This window comes from Eublepharis macularius, chromosome 6 (assembly GCF_028583425.1).
Source record: "Eublepharis macularius isolate TG4126 chromosome 6, MPM_Emac_v1.0, whole genome shotgun sequence".
Lineage (NCBI taxonomy): Eukaryota > Metazoa > Chordata > Lepidosauria > Squamata > Eublepharidae > Eublepharis > Eublepharis macularius.
Window position 1 is genome coordinate 141,411,845 of NC_072795.1, and position 24,780 is coordinate 141,436,624.

At 41.7% G+C, this 24,780-nt stretch overlaps 1 protein-coding gene across 2 annotated transcripts in view; it reads right to left on the minus strand.

Annotated features, from left to right (window-relative positions):
- Positions 1-24,780, minus strand: part of OGDHL (oxoglutarate dehydrogenase L) — a 153,467-nt gene that overhangs the window by 17,487 nt on the left and 111,200 nt on the right. For both annotated transcript variants that reach the window (XM_054984041.1, XM_054984042.1), the window contains 4 exons: positions 11,172-11,350; positions 8,719-8,790; positions 8,204-8,329; positions 7,295-7,367 (listed from right to left, as the gene is read on the minus strand). In XM_054984041.1, the coding sequence (XP_054840016.1) occupies positions 7,295-7,367; positions 8,204-8,329; positions 8,719-8,790; positions 11,172-11,350 (450 nt within the window). The remainder of the gene's footprint in view (positions 1-7,294; positions 7,368-8,203; positions 8,330-8,718; positions 8,791-11,171; positions 11,351-24,780) is intronic.

Sequence of the window (24,780 nt, forward strand, 5' to 3'; positions counted from 1 at the left end):
TGGAGCTTATTAAAGAGGTCAAAGAAGTTACACAGACAGTAAAGTCGGAGCTGTCAGAAGTGAAAAAAGGCGTGGAAACGATTAGTAGTGAATTACAGGGAACGCAGCAGAGAGTTAAAACAGTAGAAGAAGCGATGGAGAATTTAATAGACACGCAACAAACAGAGATGAGATTGGTGAAGGGGAGGATGTCAGTTGCAGAAACTAAACACATGGAGAAGCAGCTTCGTTTTCGTGGTCTGCCAGAAGTGGAAGGGAAGTCAGCGCAAGAACAGATGACTGAGGTGTTGGCTGATTACCTGGGGAAGGAGGAGGAGGAAATTGTGGCTATCCTAGATGTGGCGTACCGTGTGAACTCGAGAATTGCAACCCAGAGGAAACTACCAAGGGATGTGATTGTGCAGTTTACAACTAGAAACATGAAAGAGAGGATTGTGACAAAACAATTTCAAGATCCATTGGAGATTGATGGCAAGACGATTATCATAATGAAGGAACTGCCCAGATCAGTGTTACTGGACAGGAAAAAATATAGAGTGCTAATTCAGACTTTGAAGGACATGAATATCAGATACAGATGGGAGTTACCGGAAGGAGTGTCCTTTGAGTTTGGAGGGGCAAAAAAACGCATCAGATCTGAACGGGAGATGGAGAGATTTATCAAGGACAATGAAAAAGACTTACCAACAAAACCATGAATATGGAGTGTAAAGTATTATCTTGGAATGTAAATGGACTAAACTCACCGAATAAGAGGAAAAATATTTTTCATTGGCTACTAAAACAAAAATGTGATATTGTTTGTTTGCAGGAGACCCATATTAGAAAACAGGATGTAAAATATTTAAAATCTGGAAAATTGGGCAAAGAATTTGTAGCGGCCTCTAACAAGAAAAAAAGAGGAGTGGTGTTGTACATAAAAGAGGAGCTGCAGCCAAAATTTGTTATGAGGGATGTTGAAGCTAGATTTGTAGCAGTGGAATGTAATTGGAATTTAAAGAGAGTGTTGGTAGTCGGACTTTATGCACCTAACGGTGCAAAGGAAAGCTTCTTTGAGGATTTAAGGAAGCATTTAGACGATCTTGTATATGACCAGATAATTCTTGCTGGAGATTTCAATGGAGTGACAGATTTGGAACTAGACAAAAAGACTACAACAGCACAAAAGAAAAGAGGACTATTGCCAAAGCTTTTTTTTGAGTTGATTCAACAAGAGACTCTCGAAGACGTATGGAGGAGAGAATATCCTAAAACCAAACAGTTTACTTTTTATTCTGCAAGGCATCTTACATTATCAAGAATTGATATGATCTGGGCCTCAAAGGACTTAGCGTTATGGACTAAGGAGGTAGAAATAATGCCGATGGTAGGCTCAGATCATAATCCAATTATGTGGAAATTTGGAAAAAGGAGAAAAAGGAAAGCCTGGAGAATAAATGAGGACTTGTTACAGGAAAGTGAGAATATGGAAATATTGAGAAAAGAGACAAAGTTTTTTATACAATACAACGTGAATAAAGAAGTACCAACCAGTAAAGTTTGGGACGCGTACAAGGCGGTTGTAAGGGGCATACTAATGGACTTAAATGGCAGAGCAAGGAAAAAGAAAGAGGAGAAAAGACAAGAGATTGAGGAGAAAATAAAAGCCAAAGAAGTACAGTTAAAAAAGAGACCAGGGAAAAAGAAAATACATCAGGAAATCAAAATTCTTCAAGAACAGTTAACAGCAATGAGTAATAAAGAATTGGAGTGGAACCTTAAAAGACTGAATCAAAAAGCTTTTGAGGGTGCTAATAAACCTGGGAAATATTTGGCATGGCAATTGAAGAAGAAAAGGGAAAAGAAAATAATAAATAAAATCTGTGAAGAAAATAAAACGTACCTGGAGCAGACTACCATTAGTAGAGCCTTTTATAAATTCTATGCTAAGCTGTATAATAAAAAAGAAGTAACCAAAGAATCAATAGCATCATATTTGGAGAAAACCAAACTTCCAGAGATCTCGGAAGCTTGGAGAAATAAGTTGAACAGTGAAGTAACTGATGAGGAAATAAGTAAGGCAATACAATCCGCAAATCTAGGAAAGGCGCCAGGGCCAGATGGACTTACGGCTAAATTTTATAAGACAATGGCCAACGAACTGGCACCATTCCTAAAAGAGGTGATGAACGGAGTTTTCAGGGATCAAAGAATTCCAGACACTTGGAGCGAAGCGAATATATCATTGATCCCAAAAGAGGGCCAAGATCTGACTAATGTGAAAAATTACAGGCCTATATCATTACTTAACAATGATTATAAAATTTTTGCGAAGATATTGGCGGAGAGACTGAAGGGGTGGCTCTCGGAAGTCATAGAGGAAGAACAAGCAGGCTTTTTGCCGGACAGACAAATAAGAGACAATTTAAGGACAGTGATCAATGCTATTGAATACTATGACAAGTGTTGTGATAAAGAGGTTGGTTTCTTCTTTGTAGACGCTGAAAAAGCGTTTGACAATTTAAACTGGGATTTTTTGTTTGCCACTATGGAAAAGCTACAACTGGGAGAAAGATTCATCAGAGCAATTAAAGAAATTTATAGAGACCAGACTGCAGCAATTGTAGTGAATGATGAACTGACCAAGAAATTGACGATTAGTAAAGGAACAAGACAAGGTTGCCCGTTATCTCCATTGTTGTTCATTTTAGTATTGGAGATTCTGATGATACAAATACGACAAGATGAGGAAATACGAGGAATAAAAATAAAGGACTATTCATACAAGGTTAGAGCATTTGCAGATGACATAATGTTAATTGTAGAAGATCCATTGGAGAACATGCCAAAAGTGATAGATAAGATCAAGGAGTTTGGTGACTTGGCAGGTTTCTTCATTAACAAAAAGAAGTCAAAGATATTATGCAAAAACATGACTAAGCAGAAACAACAATTGTTAATGGAAACAACGGACTGTGAAGTAACTAGTAAGGTGAAATATTTGGGAGTTGAGCTGACTGCAAAAAATATAGATTTGTTCAAGAACAATTATGAAAAATTATGGACTCAGATAGAGAGAGACTTGTTCAAATGGAATAGACTGAATTTGTCATGGTTGGGCAGGATTGCAGCAGTTAAGATGAATGTGTTACCAAGAGTAATGTTTTTGCTACAGACAATACCAATCATCAGAGACTCTAAACAATTTGAAAAATGGCAGAGGAAAATATCAGATTTTGTTTGGGCAGGCAAGAAGCCTCGAGTGAAAGTAAAAGTTCTACAAGATGCAAAGGAAAGAGGCGGAATGCAACTGCCCAACCTGAGACTTTATCATGATGCAATCTGCCTAGTTTGGTTAAAAGAGTGGATGACATTAAAGAATAAGAAACTATTAGCCCTAGAGGGATATAAAAAAATTTTTGGATGGCACGCATACCTATGGCATGACAAAGTAAAGGTCAACTCGATGTTCCTGCATCATTTTGTAAGGAGAAGTTTATATATAATCTGGAAGAAGTACAGAATTTACCTACAAGAAGGAACCCCCTTGTGGGTGGTTCCATACGAGGTGATAGATCCGAGAGCTGTTGATAATGAACAACAATGTTTAACGTACAAAGAAATAACTAAAACTGAAGTATCTAAACTTAGAATAAAGACGCAAGAGGAACTATTACCTAACTATGATTGGTTCCAGTACAGACAGATTAGAGACTTATACAATTCGGACTCTGCAAAAGGGGGCATACGAACAGAGAACTCGGAACTAGAGCAGACCCTTCTTAAAGAAGACAAGAAAAGAATATCCAAGGTATACCAAGTACTGTTGAAATGGTATACCGAGGAGGAGATAGTTAAAACACAAATGGTGAAATGGGCTATAAACTTTAATAAAGAAATAACAATGGAGGCATGGGAATACCTGTGGAAAACTACAATGAAGACAACGACATGTATTAATATCAAAGAGAACATTTTCAAAATGATTTATCGTTGGTACATGACACCAAAGAAGATTGCGCTAGGGAACTTGAACACTTCTAATAAATGCTGGAAATGTAGGAAGCATGAGGGCTCCCTCTATCATATGTGGTGGTCGTGTGAGGTAGCTAGGCAGTTCTGGGGGGAAATAATAAGAGAAATGAGTGAAATTTTACAGTTTCAAATAAATAAGAACCCAGAACTCCTGCTGCTAAACTTGGGAATGGAGGGAATTCCAGCCCATCAGAGGACGTTGATATTTTATATGACTGCAGCAGCTAGACTTTTGTATGCGCAGAAATGGAAAGTACAAGAAGTGCCAACTATTGAAGATTGGATCTACAAATTGCTGTATATGGCTGAAATGGACAAGATGACAAGAAAACTGAGAAATCTGGACTCAGGGCAGTTTAACACAGACTGGGAGAAGCTGAAACAATATCTGGAGAAGAAGTGGGAGGTGGGAGGAAAACTGTGGCAGTTTGAGAACTACTGAAGTACAATAAAAGCATAAAAGAGAGGGGTGACTTTACCGGGGGAGGAAGAGAAATGTGAATTTATAAGCAGTTAGATTAATTAATTGATTGAGATATATATAGATATGTAAAGGTTAATTGATAGAATATTGATAGAGAATAATTAACGGCTTAAACATGAGCAATTAACAATATTTTTTTTTTTTACTTGATAAGACTTATATGCACCAAACTGAAGGTATAGAAGAGTTAAAACGACTGACTATGTGATGAGTTATATAGAAATACTATAAAAAAGAAGAAATGATTTATATATAGAGAACAAATCAAATTGTTTGATTTAAATGTGGGAAATTTTTATGGTTTATGATATATAGAAATATTCAAAACTGGAAAATGGGACAAATTGTTTATCTAAAGAAGTATAGTTTGGATGTATAATAAGTAAAAGAGTTAAAGATGTACTGCTTAATATAATGGAGAATATATATTTGTTTTAGACAGAGGAAGTTAATAGAAGTAAGGGAAAAGGGACAGAGGGTGGGAAAGCTGTTGGAAGTCAACAAAAGGGGGGGAAAGGGAGGGGGTTAGAAACGAAAAATTAGGGGAAAATTGAATGTAATGTAATGTAAAAATATTAATGTTCTAACCCAATAAAAAAAATTTTTTTTTTTAAAAAAAAGAATACATTCATGGCAGATATGCAGACAGGCATATATGACAGATAGTTTCTTCTAAGAATTTCAATTTGTTGTTCAGAGTGTAAATCAATGCTATTGTGGTCATCTGTCAAGAAAATCTTAAACAAAGAAGCATCCTTGGGGTCAGTTAATGTGGCTCTGTGTTGAAAGCAGACATATTTGGAGAGTAACACTGCTACTCCGCGTGCCTTAGAAGAACATTTTGCATTATATTGATGTTGTATTCAATTAGCTTGGTTGATGGATCACAAGTGGGTTTGCTGAAGTTGAATGATATCTGATCATAATTTGGTTAGATTCGATGCTATTTGTTTCCTTTTAATTGTATTGTTGAGACCCCGTACATTGAGAGAAGTTATTTTCAACTTGGAATATGTTGCTGGAGTAGAATAAATCTACCCACTCTGACATGTGTGAATTTGAAAGAGAGAAATTAGAAAAGATCTCAGTAGAATTTTGATATTGGTTTGTTCAATTGAAAATATTTCTAAGGACGCACAAAGAAAAACCAAAGGAAAAAATCTGGTGAAGCAGATGTGAGGTCGATTTGATGTAGTATCACAAAACTTCATTTATGTAAAATATGGAATAAAAGTCAGGTAGTATAAAATAAGATGAAAGAAAAACTTAGAGTACTGTTATCGCAATGTTAACCCATGTGAGTGCAACTAAATTGACTTGAAGTCATTTATAACACCAACAATAAGCTTAGCTGTAAATACAAAGCTACTCTTGAAACAATATGTTATTAATACAGAACAATTATTACAACAACTAGCCCTTCTCCCCAGTACTTATTGTAAAGTGAATTTTACCAATTAATGGAAAAGGAAGTAATTACTTGTAGACTGTGTTATTAGGACTAAGTATTAGGGATAGGATATATGTAAACAAAGCTTTCACAAAACTAACTTTATAGGACCAACAATACCCCTTTCAGTGTTCTGCCTTGTCTTCTAGGTACTTTTTATTTTTGAAATAATAAAAATGACAATAATAATTATAATTATAAACCGTATTCAACCCCCTTTGTGTTAAACACTAGAACATCAACTATTATTTGGTTTAGTGTATAAGAACTGACAAGGTGAAAATGAAGTCTAATGAAGTAATGAAATAGAACAGCCCTCTACAATCTCGAGAAATTCAAAATCTAACCCAGGTTACCGGAGTGAATGCCAAGAGGACTGTAATTAACTTAGGGGGCTAAACAGGGTAAACTCTCCTCCGTCCCCTCCCCAAACTTCAAACAGCAAGGTAAAAATGAACACTACAAATCTTAGCCACAACTACTTCAGTGGGAACTCAAATAGAGTGTGGAATAAATGATAGTAATGTGTTGAGCATATAGAGAATCACTAGATCAGTTAGGCAGGTCAGGCAGGTACTTTAGTACCCTTTGGTGCAATCAAACGCTGCATCATATTTCTTTTCTGAGATGTTTTATTGAAGTCTGTAAGTAAGGAGACATGAATATCTTGGAGTAAAGCTAGACTCATATCTTGATATACCCCGTAGTAAAGTTTGTCTTTATATCTTACTTCCAGCTTTGTTAGATTTATGCATTTATAGCTCACATATACTTGTCTTAGTGCCTCTGTGATTGTTCTAAGATCTCACTGTTTATTTAGAGCCTCAGGGAGAAGATCCAGGAATATTAAGATTGTTTCACCTTTAAACAAGAAAGAGCCTCAGGACCTGGCAGTTCCTAAAATTTTCTTTCGAGTTCTCAGATCAGAAAAGACTGCCAGAATATCTCTGGGATCCCTTTGCTTCAGATGATTCAGTGGTCTCAGACTAAAAGCATTTGTTATTAAAGGGGCCACACCATCTTCTAATTGAAGCTCTTGCGCAAGCCAATTTGCAGGGTAAGTCACATTGATAGTCACTTGCTCATTAAAGCCCCTAAATTTTAAATTGGGCTGCAGCACCGAAGATTCTAAATTCAGAACTCTTTCTTGAAGGTGGCCATTATCTTTTTGTAGTGTGCAGAGCTCTTCTTGTAGCGTTATTCCAAGGACCAGTGCACATTCTGCCTTTCAAGTAAAAACTGGAGAGCAATTCCCACAGGTAGCAGTGGGACAGCTCCCATGGACAGTTTTGTAGCACCAAAATTTTTATCTTAGCTGCACTTACCTGACAAAATATTTAACTTACCTGACACTATTTCATCAAAACTGGATTTAGCTTCAGGAAGTCTCAGCAGGGACTTTGGTGTGAAGATAATGAGCTGCAAAATAAGCTGTGTTAATGTTGCTACTATTCCTTCCATTCAAAAACATTATACAGAAAGAGATGCCTTATTTCATAAAACAAATAATGAACAGAGTGTCTGAAGAGGAATGAATGTGAAAGCGCCCCTACCTAGAGGTCTTTCTTCTGACAAACCTTGCTGAGATTTGGGTAATTATTGGTCGATTGATTGATTTTACTTTATTTATATCTCACCCTTCTCCCCAATGGGCACCCAAAGCAGTTTACGTCATTCTCCTCTCCTCCAGTTTATCTTCACAACAACCCTGTGAGGTAGGTTATGCTGTGTGTGTGTGTGTGTGTGTGTGTGTGTGTGTGTGTGTGTGTGACTAGCACAAGGTCTGTGACATAACAGGGATTTGATCTCGAGTCTCCCAAATCATAGTTGTCACACTAGCCACTACACTAGACTGGTTCAATGCCTCAGAAATCCCCAGACTATCCAAATATTACTTTGATAACTAAAATATATATTACATAAGTCTGGTATGGGCAAAACTACTAAACCACTGGCCAAAATGATGAAGCCCAAAAGTTTATTCAGCTACTATAACATTCAAATTATTTTAGAAAGCTGTATTTGGATTCATATAATTTACAAAAAAGGTACAGTACATCAAATTACATAAAAGAAGTAAAAGTATATACCTTCCCGTGTGTTAATTTCCCCCCCATATACAACGATAAATATGCACCTTTCAGGGCAAAGTACCTTTTCCCATCCCACTCATGTAAGTCTTAAATACATCCACACATGACTGTGTCATTCAGAAAACGCTATTAGGACAAACGCACACACATTTCTCTACTCACAGGTTTTCTAAAGGGCAGCAAGATCTGCCTTCTGAGAACGTGGAAGTAACTGGCCGGAGTCGAACAGTTTACCACAATCCAATTGCAGTCATAGAGCTGAGAAACCTCAAAATCACCATCAAATTGCTGAACAGGGATAGATGAGAGACATCAGGAAATCAGCAATTGCTTTCATCACTGCACTTGTTATAGCCATTGACATTTTACACACTTTTCTCTTCTGTAAATACGAATCACTGCAAAGTTGCTCTACTCCATCAGCATGTAAACCAAGTTGAAAAGTAAATGTGTAATCTGCGTATTGTACTTTGGTCACATCATGAGAAGACAAGTGTCTCTGGAAAAGTCAATAATGCTAAGAAAAGAGGAAGACCTAAAACAAGATGGCTTGATTCAATAAAGGAGGCCACTTCTTCCAGTTTGCAAGATCCAAGCAAGTCATTACAGAGGAGAATGCAACAGCCAGTGAGGTGCACAGGGTGACAGGAAGCAGGGAAGATGGCAGATCTACTTACTGGAAAAGCATCGGAGTCATCATTATTCATCTGAAGGAACCTCTCCGGTCGGGCCGAGGAGTGCTCAGGGCCCTGATAATCACAGCATTGAAAAGAAAACAAGTTTAGGTGCTTGTGAAGAATCTCTGCTGCTTGTCATGCATGCTGCAAGCACCATTTGCTAGCTTCACAACACAGAGCAGAGCAAGCACAAGCTGGGGTTCCATGTTATTACCCAACTTTTCACAAAAGATATCAATAGGGACACAAAAGATAACATTGCTTTAAAGAGATGCCATGGTGGTGTGCCTGCATTTGAATGAACTACATAGAAAATGAGCAGGAACCTGAACAGCTGTCAGATGACAGAAGAAAGAAAACGAGGATGCAGGAACAAAACATAGTGCTCCTTTGTTACAATATTTGCAATAAATTTCACTAGGACCACAAGTTGTGTTTATGGCTTTGTATTTAAGAGAGCCCCATAGCACAGAGTGGTAAGTGGCAGCACTGCAGCCCAAGCTCTGCTCATGACCTGAGTTCGATTCTGGCGGAAACCGGGTTCAGGTAGCCGGCTCAAGGTTGACTCAGCCTTCCATCCTTCCGAGATCGGTAAAATGAGTACCCAGTTTCCTGGGGAAGGCAATGGCAAACTACCCCATAACAAAAACTCTGCCAAGAAAATGTCATGATGCAACGTCCCCCATGGGTCAGTAATGACTCGGTGCTTGCACAGGGGACTACCTTTACTTTTTTATTTAAGGGAAATGTTCTCTTGACTGTGTGCAACATTCAAAGCATACAGAATGTTGTTAGAGTAAAATATTTCATAGTACAGATTTCTATTAGGTACAGTGATGTGAACTTGGGCAATTTCTATGCCAGTTTAGAATTGAATGGTTTACTCAATTTTTTATGGATAATCTAGACACCACCACTGGCAAACCTTTGTTTTCCAGTTTTTTCTGTGTAACTTTTCTTACTTATTTCATACCTCACTTGTGGTTTTTAAAAAACATAAAATGCCATTTCAGCACTAGATATCCATGGGTTAAACCCAGTTTTCCCTGGGAATGGGGGACCCTGAGGAACAAGAGGGGGATCTGCAACGGGAAAGGAAAATAAGGATGTGTATGTGTTTAGCCAAAAGCGGCAGTTTTCCCTGTCCCCCAGGGTCTCCTGTCCCCCAGGAGATGAGTAGGCTGTAGTGGGAGGCAGAAGAATTACGTCCAACTGATGGAAAATTTAGTTTGGATCTAACCGTATGCCTAACAAAGCTTCCCAGGCCTACTGCTCTAAAAATTTCCTCCTGTACTACGATTTCTAGTGTAATAAATTGCTTGCATTACTATTTGCTTATCAGTTCTTGTTACATGGGGTTGGGTTGCACCTGAAATACTGCTTTTCACTTCAAAGTCAAACCCAGTCTCATTTTTAACTTTTTATTATTGTAATTTCACAATACTGTAAATAATCATTAAAATAATAATATGATGATGAAGAGGAGAAAGAGAGTGTGTTTGAAAAGTCAAAAACAGACATTAGTCACCCCTGCCCCAAATGAGAATAAATAAGTTAAAGCTGATTCAGGAACATCATGGCTAGTTCCACTGGTTACGAATACATTGGCTTGTATCTACCAGATATGTCTGGAGAACACGGCTTTCCCATCTCCCTCCTACTTTTGGGTGCCCAAAATGCGCCCTGAGTTCCTGAGGGATGGGGAATCTTCAGAACCAGAATTGGGGAAAATCAACCCCTTTTCACTAGACTAGACTAATCCTCTAGTCTTAGACTGCCAAACAAAGCCATCAGGGTGCAAAACAAAATAGCAAAAAGAACTGAAGAGAGAAGTGCTTCCTTTGCTAACCAAGATTTAGTTCTGAGTAGCCCTAATACTAGAACCTCACCCATGGAGATGGGCAGCACCAACAAAAGTGCTATGTTCAATGTTTTGTTTTGATTCTGATTGCTGGCTAAACACGGAAGAGGAATTACTCGGCAGTTCAAGAATGTCTTTACACTGCTCTCCTGAGTGGCCTTAGCCTGTTGGTTGGCTTGAACGAGCTTAGAAGGGTTTAACCCTGCTTAGGATGGTATTGTTAATATGGAAGCAGTCCTATCTTGACACTTGTTAAGAATGAGTCATGCATGCTCTGGCAGTGCTTGTACTTGGGCTATGTGCTTATGAAACATGCAATCAGATTCTTACGGGCTCAAAAATGAGCCCCACGGATTCCAGCAGGGCTTTCTCAAAAAGTATTGGAGAACAGAACCTTAGCTTTGAAAAATCGCTTCTATTATTTGTTCTCTTTTGTGGTTTGTTCTTTGTAAAAAAAACAAAAAAAACACCAACGTAACTGACCCTAGTAATCTCCTTCCTTTTTTTAAAAAATGTCTGTTTTTACAAATGCATGGATCCAGGGTTAGTAAGTTTTAACATGCAATACCGTCGTGATCAATGAATGCCTCACCATGCCTTCCATTCCGTGAGGTAAGAGTAACACTATCCCGTTGTGACGAACCCACTTGGCTTGACCTGAGCTGATAAATTGGTCTATTATGCACTGAGCTGTATTATGAAAGTCGCCAAACTGAGCTTCCCAGCAGACAAGAGCATTAGGACTTGCCATGGCAAAGCCAAGTTCAAAGCCTAAAAAAGAAAGGACGTAAGTTAAGTTCTGGTACAAAAACAAATTCTTGTGGTATATTCTACTTCAGAACAATTCTGGAGATACAATAATCCATTAGACGTATAAGTCAATAGTATAATTCTCACACTGTGACATTTCCAGTTGAGTGTCAAAAACCCCCTTTGAGTCAGAAACTGAACTGATACAACTTTTTTGAGTGTTGCAAGAACCATCACAAATAGCTTCTAAATAACTGGCCCTATAAAAAATTACTTAGCCTCTGGGGGAATTGTATGTCTGTTCCTCCAGAAGCAAGGAAAAATATTAATAATACTTTGATATTACTATGGGAAAAGATAATAAAAATAACATTTAGCATTTACTTAGAGCATGCAAAGTACATCACCTACATTGTCCAGTAATCTCTACGAGTGGCACGACCCCCTCTGCCCAGCCCAGTGGCTTTGAGTAATCAGGGGGGAAGCCCGAGCAGTCAGGGCGAATGACTGAGGACCAGAGGGAGCAGAGGAGCCCGCACGGCCAAGGCACCTGCAGACCATGTTCTAGCAATGCCAGAGGCCACCCAGCTAGAGCCTGCAAGGGAGACCTTGCACCGGTCCCTGAGATAGCCTCTGCCAGGCAGGATGCAAACCCACGTCTGTAGCACTGCAGGGCCCACTCCAACTCCGCAAGAGTGGCATCGGCAGAAGGCACAGGCTGAGGAAGCACAAAGGATGCCTCCCAAAGAAGCTACTTCATGACCACCAATGAACCAGAAAGAAAAAAATAACAGAAGTTAAAAGAAGAATGAGGATTAAAATCAAGATAAATTCATGGCACGCTTTTCATGGAGTACAAAACAATGCCACCACCCAGCTCAAAGTGGAAACAGGAACCTCACCAAGGAAGCAAAGCGCCAGACTGGCTGAATGCAACCTCCCTGCAGGTCTAGAGCCGAGTGCGGATGGAGCACTTCCTCACAGGATCCTGACCAATGCCCAACGCAGCCTCGGGAACTCCAGCACCTGCCAGCCGTGCAGCTGGACCCAGTTACCTCCTAGCCCAATGAATCTATGAGGCCTGGATCAAGCAGTCTGCTAAGTGCTGCTGCTCTAAGCGCCTTGTCTCCAAGGGAGCCTCCCAGACGCACTAGCCAGGCTTGAGCCTTGCTCCAGGGGAGGCTGGACCAGGCCTGCCTACAGAGCGCAGGCCAATGGAGTAGGCCACTGGCAACTATTACTGACCACATGTTGCGGGTGGAAGAGAACAGGCTGTGGTCTGGCATCAGCAGGGAGTTTTGTGTGAGAGGAAGCAGGTGATAATACCACAGGTGTACCTGGTGCTGGGTTTGTCTGATTTGGCTGTCTGGCTGTTTCCCCTTCTTTTCCCAGTGTCTGCTGAGTGAGGTAAGTCGCCTGACTTCAGTTGGTTGGGGGGTGGGGTCTGCAGTTACACAGCTGAATAAATAGCCCCACACACCTAGTGAGCTTGTGATCTGGAGTGCGTGAACAGCAATGACAGGTTGTTTAGCAGGGAAGTGCAAGAAAAACTGGCCCACTTCTTACACAGTTCTTATACAACATGGCTACTGAGGGAGCTCAGGTAGTGCCCTGCAATGTCTGTGTCATGTTCATTTTTTTTGCCTGAGGGTAATGGAAATTACTCTTGTAGCTAGTGTAAGCTGGTAGCCCTTCTGGAGGAGAAGATACAAGGGCTTGAGGCATGCCTCTCCACACTCCAGCTTATCAGGAGAAGGTGAAGAGTTCTTGGAAAAAAACACATAAAACACTCTTGGGAGGGCAGGAGAAGGAGGAGGTATCTCGAGTAAAGGAAGAGCACCAAACACAGGAAAAGTGGAAGAATGTCACCCAGAGGAGCAAGAAAATCAGGAGACATTCTGAGCCTTTATTGCTAAGCGATCAATTTCAGGACCTCCCCACGGATACTGACTCTGGACTACTGGCACAAGGACTACTGCCCTCGGTTCCAGAGACTTCAAAGGAAGCTTCTCAGGCCACTATGGGTGAGAAGACTCATGCTTCTGGAGACCAAGTCCTATGAGGAAAGGTTGAAGGAGTTCGGTATGTTTAGCTTGGAAAGGAGAAGACTGAGAGGTGGTATGGTAACCATCTTCAAGAACTTGAAGGGCTGTCATATAGAGGATGGTGCTGAGTTGTTTTCTGCTGCCCCAGAAAGTTGGACCAGAACAAATGGCTTGAAATTAAATCCCCTTCTACTTTATGTGGACGATGCAGTACTACTTTCTTGTACAAGGGTGGGGCTCAGATGTCTGCTGAATAGATGCCTTAGCTTCTTCTCTACAAACAAATTACAGCTGAATTATGAGAAATCCAAAATATTAGTATTTGCCAAGTCCTGTAAAATCAAAAAATGGATATTTGATGGGAAAGAAATAGAGCAGGTAAAGCACTTTAAATATTTGGGTCTTCTCTTTACTTATAATATGTCCTGGTTAAGCCATCATAAACCAGCAATTAATATAGCTACCATTAGTGCATCAGCCAACTCACGCTTCTTTTTCAATAGAGGCAATCAGTTTGTTCCAGGCGCGCTAAAAGTTTTTAAGGCCAAAGTGATCCCACGGCTACTGTATGGTATTCCAGCATGGATAAGTGCCTTCGAGGCTGGTATTGAAAGAGTTCAATCCAAGTTTGTGCGAAAAATCATGCGTCTCCCATGCTGTGTTCCATATGCAGTCCTTTGTTTAGAAACTGGCCTTAACATGGTAGAAACAAGAGCATGGCTTATGTCAATTAAATATTGGCTATGAGTGCACTATAATGCTGGCCCTAGGAGCCTTTTACATCAAATGCTGCCAGAATTTACCATCTCCAACTGGACTGCCTCCATAGAGAAAAAAATAACTACAATGGGCTTATCTTTAGATTCATTATTTATGCTCCCTTTTCCAAATGCATTATCAATCAATTAAACACAGAATTTTGGACGCTGAATTGCAAAAGCTTGCCAGTTCTGGCCCCAAATCCTGCTCTCTTCTGAATTTTGAAATCCCTTTAATTACTGGCCAACTGGCTCCTTACTTATCTGCCTTCTATACCCCACAAATGTGCAGTGTTCACACTCGCCAGGTGCAATGCTACCCGTTCTGCAGTCACCTATGGCAGATATAATAAGACCGTATATTCTGCAAGACTTTGTGCTTGTAATTCAAATTCAGTTGAGTTGGTTCCTCATACCCTACTCCAGTGTTCCCAGTATACTGATATTCGTTCTAATCTTTTAGACCCAATTTTACTTAATATGCTGGGCCATTCGGAGGCCTTAATGGTGTACCGTCTTCTGAATGATTCGTCTTCCGAAATAACTGAAAAGGTAGTCCTATTTTTAAGTCTGGTAATCAAGGATCGATTGAAAAACGTCTAACTGCTTTCACTCAAACTACCCTTCTTACCGTTATATTTGTTTACTGAGATATGCCCATAAAGGCTTTGTTGTATTGTCGAAGGCTTTCACGGCCGGAGAACGATGGTTGTTGAAAGGCTTTGTTGTTGTTGTTGAAATTAAATCACAAGAGTTTTTGGCTAAACACTAGAAAGAACTTCCTGACAGAGCAGTCCCTCAGTGGAACAGGCTTCCTCAGGAGGTGGTGGGCTCTCCTTCTTTGGAGGTTTTTAAGCAGAGGCTAGATGGCCGTCTGACAGCAATGCTGATTCTGTGAACCTGGGCAGATCATGAGAGGGAGGGCAGGAACGGCTACATCAGTGCTTAGTTCTTGTGAACCCTTCTTATATGCCCAGGGTAAGGCCAACCACCACCTTATTTATTTATTTATTTTATTTATATAATATTTGTATTCCGCCTCCCCGCAAGCAGGCTCAGGGCGGATAACAACCTTAAATGATTTTAAAACGTTCCATATTAAAACATTAAAACATCATATAAAAATAGCAGCACTCTTTTGCCTGGTGGCAGCAATACAACTAATAACCAATAACCAACAATACAGCAGTACAACTGGATATAGCAGCACAGTAACAGCAGCTGAAAAACAAACAGTGGTGGGCAACTTTCACAGGGAGGGGGGTTGATCTTACATCCTCCAGCCAGTGGAGTCAGGTAGCAATTTTCCCCTGGTCAGTTTGGCTAGGGATCCTGATGGTGTTTTGCCATCTTCTGGGCATGGAGCAGGGGTCACGGAGTGTGTGGGGAGGGGTGATAGTTGTGAATTTCCTGCATTGTGCAGGGGGTTGGACTAGATGACCCTAGAGGTCCTTCCAACTCTTTGGCATTATAACATTCTGAGCCTCCTCCCCTCCACAAACCCACCCTCTCCAGGCTCCACCCTCCAAATCTCCAGGAATTTCCCAACCTGGACCTGGCAAGCCAAACTAACTCTCATTGGCCCAGCATTCCGCCTGCTTCCATTGGCCGTCTCTCAGGAGAGGCAGAGCTGGAGCCTGTCCTTTCAGACAGTGCTACTCCTCCCCTGTTCTTTATTGGTCTGTTCCTTTTAAACAAGTTGTACCCCTCAGTCCAGTTGCAAGTATCATCCCACCAAATTCCAGAAATATTAGGTCATAGTCAGCTACCTGTATTAAGACTTCCTGTTTGTTTCTCATTGCCTGTGCATTAGTGTGGAGACATCAGAATCCATATGGTTTATGTGCCTGAGTGCTTCATTCTTGTCCTTACTTGCAAATTAATGGGTTCCTTCATAGGTGCTCCTACCCACTGATTATTAGTGCGCTTATCACCAGTAATTGGCATCATAATAGTGTTTGGGTTTCTGTGTCCCTCCCCCACAAGATTTAATGTAAAGCCCTACATCAGGTTTGCAAGGCTTCCCCGAAACACGTTTTTTTCTCATGAGGTGCAAATCATCTCCTGACAGAAGTGCTAAATCTCAAAAGCATTGTCCATGGACCAAGAAACCAAATCTTTCCTGATGACACCATGTGCATAGCCAGTTGTTTATTTCCAGTATTCTTCTCTCTCCCTAAGCCATGGCCATCAACAGGAAGGACAAAATCACAACCTGAACTCCCAGGCCCTTCACTATTTTACCCAGAAAAACACAGTTTTTTGCCTCTGGAAAAGGAGAGAGGGGCCCTGGGAGGGTTTGGGGTCAGGCTCCCTGCCTGCGGAAGTGGAGGCTAGACTGCCTGGGTGGCAAGGAGTATAAAAGGCTTGTGAGGAGTCTCTCTGTCATTACAGATTTATATACTTGTGAGGAAATTCATGAAATTGAGTGTGGAATATCAGTTTACAGCCTCTGGGTAAAAATAAAATGAAAAAGAAATAATAGGGATATTATGGTGGGGGTCTGGTATAGACCACCCAGCCAGGCAGAGGACTTGGATGAATACATTCCTAGACCAGATTACACAATTTTCAGAGCTGGAACACAGTCATCATGGGAGACTTCAATTACCCTGAAAGCTGTTGGAAGTCCAACTCTGTTAAAAATATAAGGTCTAATAATTCCCTGACTTGTCTTGCTGACAACTTCAGCTTCCAAAAGGTGGAAAAGGAAACCAGAGGGTTTGGTATCTCGGACCTGATTTTCACTAACAGGGAAGAACTGGTTAATGAGGTGAAAGTAGTAGGCACCCTCAGTAACAGTGACTGTGTAATTCTGAAATTTAAGATCTTGGGTAATGGAAAAGCTGAGCACAGTTAAATATATGTTGGATTTTAGAAAACCTAACTTTAACAAACTCAGAGGTAAGCTGGTAGAATCCCATAACTAGAAATACTCAAGGGGAACGGAGTGCAAGATGGGTGCGAGTTTCTTAAAAATATTTAAGTCACACTCACAAATTATTCTAATGAGAAGGAAAAATGGGAGGAACCTAAAAAAGTCAAGTCTATAAACAGCTTTCTAAAGATCTAAAAAATTTAAAAGACATTTAAGAAATAGAAGGAGGGCCATATAACCAAGAATGACTAGAAACAAACTGTTAGTGCTTGTAGAGAGAGTTTTAGAAAGGCGAAAGCTCAGTATGATCTTAGGCTAGCAAGAGATACTAAACATAACAAAGAAGTGTTCTTTGTTTATGTTCAAAGCAAAAAAAAAAGGGGGGGGACCAGGAGGAGGTAGGCCCACTGCAGGGAAAGGGAAGTACGATTTTAACAGTTGATAAAGACAGGGCAGAACTGCTCAATTCCTACTTTGCTCCAGTCTTCTCTTGCAAGGAAAACTATGCTCAACCTAGCAAAAAGAGAACACATGATGAATAGAGGGAATTGCACCCTAGGATAGGCATAGTGGTGTTACGTAAATACCTAGCTTCTTTAAACGAAACCAAGTCCTCAGGGCCAGATCAATTGCATCCTAGGACACTGAAGGAACTTGCTGATGTCATTTCAGAGCCTCTCTGAGAAATCTTTGAGAACGGATGCAGTGCCAGAAGATTGGAGGTGGGCAAACGTCCACATCTTCAAGAAGGGGTAAAAGGAGGATTCAGGCAACTACCAACACATCAGCTTGACATCCATTCTTGGAAAGATTTTAGAACTAATTGCCAGTCAGTCCTTGAGCATTTAGAAAAGAGAGCTGTGATTACTAAGAGCCAGCACAAGTTCCTAAAGAACGTCATGTCAGACTAAATTTATCTCCTTTTTTGAGTTACTATTTTGTTGGATTCGGGGAATGCTGTAGACACAGTTTCCTGATTTTAGTAAGGATTTTGATAAGACTCAACATGATATTCTTGTTGATGTTGATAAAGAATGGTTTCGATCCTACTACTGTTAGGTAGATTTGTAACTGTTTGACAGATCACACCCAAAAAGAGCTTGTAAATGGTTCCTCATCCTCTTGGAGAGGAGTGACAGCGTGGACTGCCTCAGAGATCTGTCCTGGGCCTTGTGTTGTTCAACAACTTTATAAATGACCTGCATAAAGGAAGAGTGGGGGATGCTCATTAAATCTGCAGATGATACTAAATATTTATTTATTTATTTGATTTATACCCTGCCCTCCCCACAAACGAGCTCCGGGCGGCTCACAACATTAATAAAATACAATAAAATAACCATAAAACTGTAAAATTAGTAACAATCTTAAAACAATGGTTGTTGTGGGTTTTCCGGGCTGTATTGCCGTGGTCTTGGCATTGTAGTTCCTGACGTTTCGCCAGCAGCTGTGGCTGGCATCTTCAGAGGTGTAGCACCAAAAGACAGGGATCTTTTGGACACTGAGAGAGCTCTGTCTTTTGGTGCTACACCTCTGAAGATGCCAGCCACAGCTGCTGGCGAAACGTCAGGAACTACAATGCCAAGACCACGGCAATACAGCCCGGAAAACCCACAACAACCATTGTTCTCCGGCCGTGAAAGCCTTCGACAATATATCAATCTTAAAACAGTCATTAAAATAGTCCAGACGCCGTATCCATCGACTACTTAAATAAACAGTCGGGAGTCCGTATATACTAGGCATACATATGGGCATAGCACATGGGCAAGGGCAATCCCAGAAAAAGTGGTAGTCTTAGGTGGAATTGGGGGGACACCCGCTGGTCTTCATAGGTAGGGGTAGCAAATACAGTAGAAGACAGAATCAAAATTCAAGATGATCTTGACAGGCTGGAAAACTGGGCTTAAACTAACAAATGAATTTCAACAGAGATAAATGTAAAGTTCTGCATTTAGGTAGTGAGAGTCCATGTTGCCTGAGTGCCCTGGTCAACCACTGTCTGCTCCTTCCTGGCTTGCCCTTCAACTGCCTATTTATTCCTTCACCAATTCCAGCCCCATGCCCAGCCATCGGGCAGATAAATCTGGCTGTGTTAGGCAGCCACATCTGCTGGTGCCCAGCCTCTGAGTCCTGAGGAGCCTTCGCCTTGCAGTGCTCAGCTCCTCCCTTCCTGCTTGTCTGACGGCCATACCTTGCCCTCCTCCCAGCATGTGCTCAAGCCACCCACTCCCCAGGAGCTATTCTCTGGCCATTGCTGGGCTGCTGGCTGCAGTGGTGGCAGTGCTGTAGTGGCGGTGCTCCCAGTCATCCCTCCCGTGCCTGCCTCTGCACTGGGAGGTTGCTTCACCCAGCTGCTCCTGAGGGGGCTGAGCTGGAGTCTGCAGTGGCACTGGTCTGGCAGGCCCTATCTCCGGGCCGCTTCTTGGCTTCCTGATCCTTGGGTCTCCCTGGCTTCATGGCCCCAGGGTGGCCCTGGGCTGCAGGCAGGTTGTTGGCAGCATGTATGTCCCTGTAGCCACTGCCCGGCCCTTTGGGTCCCGCACCAGCCTCGTCCAGGCCTCCGCTTGTCGCTGTGGCCTCCCTGCCTTCAGGGCCTCACCCTGCGACCAGGTTTACCTCTCCGCACTCCCTTGTCACCAGGTAAGTACCCCCGCTGCTCAGAGCTGAGGTGGGGGCCCCTGATTGGGTCTGCAGGCCAGCGCTGATGCTGAAGAGGTAGGGGGGGAAATCTAACGCATGATTACGGAACGGTTGATACTTGTCTCGGCAGTAGTACATGTGAAAAGGATCTAAGGGTCTTAGTAGATCTGTCATTGAACATGAGTCAGCAGTGCAATGTGGTAGCTAAAAAAGTAAATGTAATTTTAGGCTGTATCAACAGAAGTATAGTGTCCAGATCATGCAAAATGGTGGTATCATTATACTGTACTCTAGTTAGATATCACTTGGAGTCCTGTCTTCAGTTTTGGGCATCACAGTTTTAGAAGGATGTAGACAAGCCTGAATTTGTCCAAAGGAGGCAACCAAAATGGTGAAGGGTGTGGAGACCAAGTCCTATGAGGAAAGGTTGAAAGAGCTCGGTATGTTTAGCCTGGAGAGGAGGCAACTGAGAGATAGCCCTCTTCAAGTATTTGTACAATCATCACATAGAGTATGGAGTAGAATTGTTTCCTGTTGCCTTGGAGGGTCAGACTAGAACAAATGGGTTAAAATTACATCAAGAGAGTTTTCAGCTAAACATTAGGAAGAACTTCCTGACAGAACGGTTTCCTCAGTGCAACAGGCTTCCTCGGGAGGAAATCTCTGGGGCTCCCCTTCTTTGGAGGTTTTTAAGCAGAGGTTCGATGGCCACCTGACAGCAGTGATGATTCTGTGCCTTAGTATGAAATTAGGTAGCTCATGGGAGGGAGGGCATGAGCCAGCACTAGTCTTCCATGGCCCTTGCTTATATACCCAGGGTAACGCAATCACCACTTTGGGGCTGGAAAGGCATTTTCCTCCAGGCTGGATTGGCCAGAGATCCTGGAGGTTCTTTGCCTTCCTCTGGGCACAGACACAGAGTGGGTCACTGGGTGAGTGAGGCGGGGAGTAGCTGTGGGTTTCCTGCATTGGACTAGATGTCTCTTGGGGTGCCTGGCAGCTTCTTCTAATGCCACCTAATGAATTCACAGGTGTTGCAAGAATTGAGTTGGAGGCTACAGTTCCGTACTCTATACTACCCCACTGCTTTTTGACCTCACAGTGAATGGGCTTTATTCCTATGTACGTATCTGACAACTGAACGCACTCTTCGCACAACTGAACAAGCACCCTCTGGTCTACGAAAAATCTTGACACAATAAATCTTTAAGATGCCATAAAATGTTTTGGCCAACTGAGCTAACAAGCTCATATATAAACAGCGCTGCTGAGACAAACCCATCTCGTTTAACTACCTGCCAGGTTTATTAAAGCACTTGCCTTAGCCTAACACCTCTCCCCCACGCGCTCAATGGCCCCAACTTGACTCCCTCCTCCCAGAGACATATCTAGCTTAAGGTTTAGAAACAGAACTTTAATAAAATCCTAATTTTGTGGCAGAAACAGGGGCATTACATAATTGGTCAGAATGAAAAAAGAGGGGGAAATGCATTTTTCCCTAGCAATTCCCTTGAGGTAGATTAATAGCAAATGGCTCCGAGAGCTGTCATCGTTGTGCTGCTCTGTCGTACATTCATAATGCGAGGCTTCAAGCAGAGCCAGAGAGTTCCTGAAAACATAATTAAATTAATATTAACCCAATCTTTTTTAATGATCCACCCCAACTCCAGGGTATTTCTCTTTATTCCTGCTACATAACTATGACTAACAGTGCCTGTTAGGCAAAACTTTGCTTTTTCTCTCTGTTTACCCTCACAAACGCCCCCTTTCCCTGGTCTGTTTGTATTTAAATGGGTCATTCAACTTGCAAAAGAACAAATATTCCTCTCAATACTGAAAATACTGTCATATAGAGCTATTCAGAAAAGGAAGTAGAGCTATTTATCAGCTATCAGAAAAGGAAGTGATAAAGAGAAAGCAGAATGGGTGTGATATTACACAGAAGATCCTGGAGTTAAGTTTCTTGGACAGTTATAAATTCTTGAGGCATCTAGACTAAAAGCTGAAGATTTTCCTGTATCTTTTGATGGGGTGTAACCTAAAACTAATTAGTGAAAGAGAAGCTTTACTGTATGAGTCACTAGCAAGTCATATTTATCACTACTGTTCTCAAGTATGTGTGACTAGTGAGATGACAGAGGGAACCACGTTCATTCTTGATATTTTAATTCCAAACCAATGCTTTAATAAACCTGGCAGGTAGTTAAACGAGATGGGTTTGTCTCAGCAGCGCAGTTTATATATGAGCTTGTTAGCTCAGTTGGGCAAAACGTTTAATTCCAAACTTTTAATTCCAAACTTTTAATTCCAAACTTTTAATTCCAAACCTGGCGACGTCGCGCCAAACTCACGTGAGAAAACGCAGTATTTCGCGTTTTCCCCGTCGCGATCCGGAACATGGCGGCATGCAGCGCCTTCAGGTTAGTCGTCTGGAATCGGCCATGGGGGTGGAGGGAGGTAACTGGTTCAGGTTCCCTGAACAATCCATTGATTTCCTGTGCTTTTTAGTCTCCTGATTGCTTCCACCTATGCCAGCAAAGTGTTTCAGGATGAGAAGGTAAACAGGTAGATATACAGATATAAGGCACATTACCTGATTACTTAGAGGTCTGAACTGAACCTCTGCCTGACAAAATGTATTATATTCTTTCAAAAAAAGAAAAGAAAGCAAGACAAAAGAAAATAGGAGAAAGAGCAAGAACCCTAAGCTTGGGAAAGATCCAGTGAACACCCATTTCAGTCCCCAGTCCTGCTGCTTGCTCTCCCCACACATCATCTCCTACAGATCTATGATCATCCACAGAAGCACAGAGCAAATGAAGGCTAGCTTAAGCCATAGATGCCTTTATTATTTAAGAAGTAAAATACTGCAGATGGCTAAACTATGAGGCAGCAAGTTACCAGGGTCAAAGCAAAGCAACACAGCACCAATCCCGCCCCCCCCCTCCAGAAAACAGTCCTGTTTTCTAACTTATACCTGAAGGAAACGACCTTCCTGACTCCAAATCCCGTGAATACGGCTGCCTAATGCAGCCTGATTATCTGCCCAATTGCTGGGCATGGAGTTGGGGTGGGGGGGGGGGGGGCTGGAACTGGTGAAGGGATAAATGGGCAGTCAAGCCAGGAAGGAGTGGACAGTGGTTGACCAAGCACTCAGGGGTCAGGGCCTCACACTACCTAAATGCAGAACTTTACATTTATTTCTGTTGAAACTAATTTTGTTAGTTTGAGCCCAATTCTCCAGCCTGCCTAGATCATCTTGAATCTTGATTCTGTCTACATGGTTTGCCTTTTATATAGTAGGATATTGTATATATTATACAATAGTCTATGCCTTACGAGCTAAGGAAGACAATTATTTCTTTTGTGGTAAAATAAGTTTTAAAATAGTTTTTTAAAATTTCTCTATAAAAAAATCTATATATTTGCTAGTCAACCATTTTACTAATGTTATAATAGTAACAGTGAGATCTTACGCAGAATTACTCCACTAAGCCCACTGATTTCAATAGGCTTAGACTGGCATAACTCTACAATATACAAACATACATGCAGAAACCCCCTGGCTTGGCTTCTATGAATTCTTTCTGCTAAGTGAGGACTCGGAGTCCTTGGTGCGGCGGGAGGAATCTTGTTCCAGCTGAGGAAGTCAAAGTCTCGAACTGCATGAAATTATTACTTGCATACATTTTTTAAAAAATTAGAAGTCCTTTCATGAAAAAGAGATTAATAGTCTAAATTTTAATACAACACAAAGGAGTAAAGGGAAGGCAGGGCAGAAAGGGGAGATTGGGGTAGTCATAGGAGGCGGCAGTTGCATTTAAAACAAAAGAAGTGGTACCCTGAAGTAACAATTTTTACAGCATCCAGTGTATAATATTCAGGGGCTTGGGCCCATTTTGTCAGGATGATCCAGGGTTGCCTGGCTTCGTAAAATTCAGGAAGCAGATAGAAGGCTCCCAATTAGGATTCTTGGAGTGTGCGCATGTGCAGATTTGTCCCTGTACTTACGTGGAAAATTCCTTCATTCATTTCTTCAGTTCTTTCTAGTGTTCCCTAGTAGGGTCTAAGGACAGTAGCCTGTAAAGTGGTGTTGGAGAGCTCACTCTTGGTCTCCTGGGCAATGGGGTTGATTTATTGCTTTCAACATGGACCCTATCACAGTAGGGTCAGGTTCAGCCATCTAGACGCCATCCTCTGACCCTCGGTTATTTCTGGGATATTACCGATGTCCTAAGTAATCTGTTGGCAAGCACCTGGGGGCATGTGGGAAATTTCATCAGGACTTCTGGATCACCAACCACCTGAACCACTTCACACAGGAAGTTATCTTTCCAGACACAGAGAAATATGCACACTGCCTTGGATCTCAGTGAGAAAGACTGTAAATAAACAATAACAATAATAACTGCATAGAAATTTATCAATTAGACTCAGAGGCAGGATGCTCTTGACTCGTGTTGTCAGCGTCTCTGATTTCTCATCACCGGCCTCATTCTGGGAGGGGAATCCCTGGACCCTCTTGGTCCTCTCAGTGGCATAGCTGCTGTCTCTCTGTCTAGCTTGGGAGTTCTGAGCCCGCCCGTGCCCTTTGGCTCTCTACCCGGGAAGCTGCTGCTGCTGCTGCTGCTGCTTCTGCTATTATTATTATTATTATTATTATTATTATTATTATTATTATTATTATTATTATTATTATTATTGATATCCCGCCCTCCCCACAAGCAGGCTCAGGGCAGATCACAACATTTCAGAGATATATACAGAGATAAAATCACAATAATTTAACACAGCCTTCTAATGAAACACCTGCTCACCGTATAAAAACCATATAGCATCTGATGGAGGTGGAGGTGCGGCTTAACCATGCATGTTCGCTCATGTATGGGGGGTAGATGGTCAATACCCCCCTTACAGACATAGGGGAGACTGGGAGAGAGGCTCATTTGATGGAATCCCTGATGGCCTCAACCATACGCCTGGCGGAACATCTCTGTCTTACAGGCCCGCCTGAAGGAGACAAGATCTTGGCGGGCCCGGGTGTCCTCAGGCAGAGAGTTCCTGAAAAGGCCCTGGCCCTGGTTGAGGCCAATCGAGCCTCCCTGGGACCAGGGACCACCAGTAGGT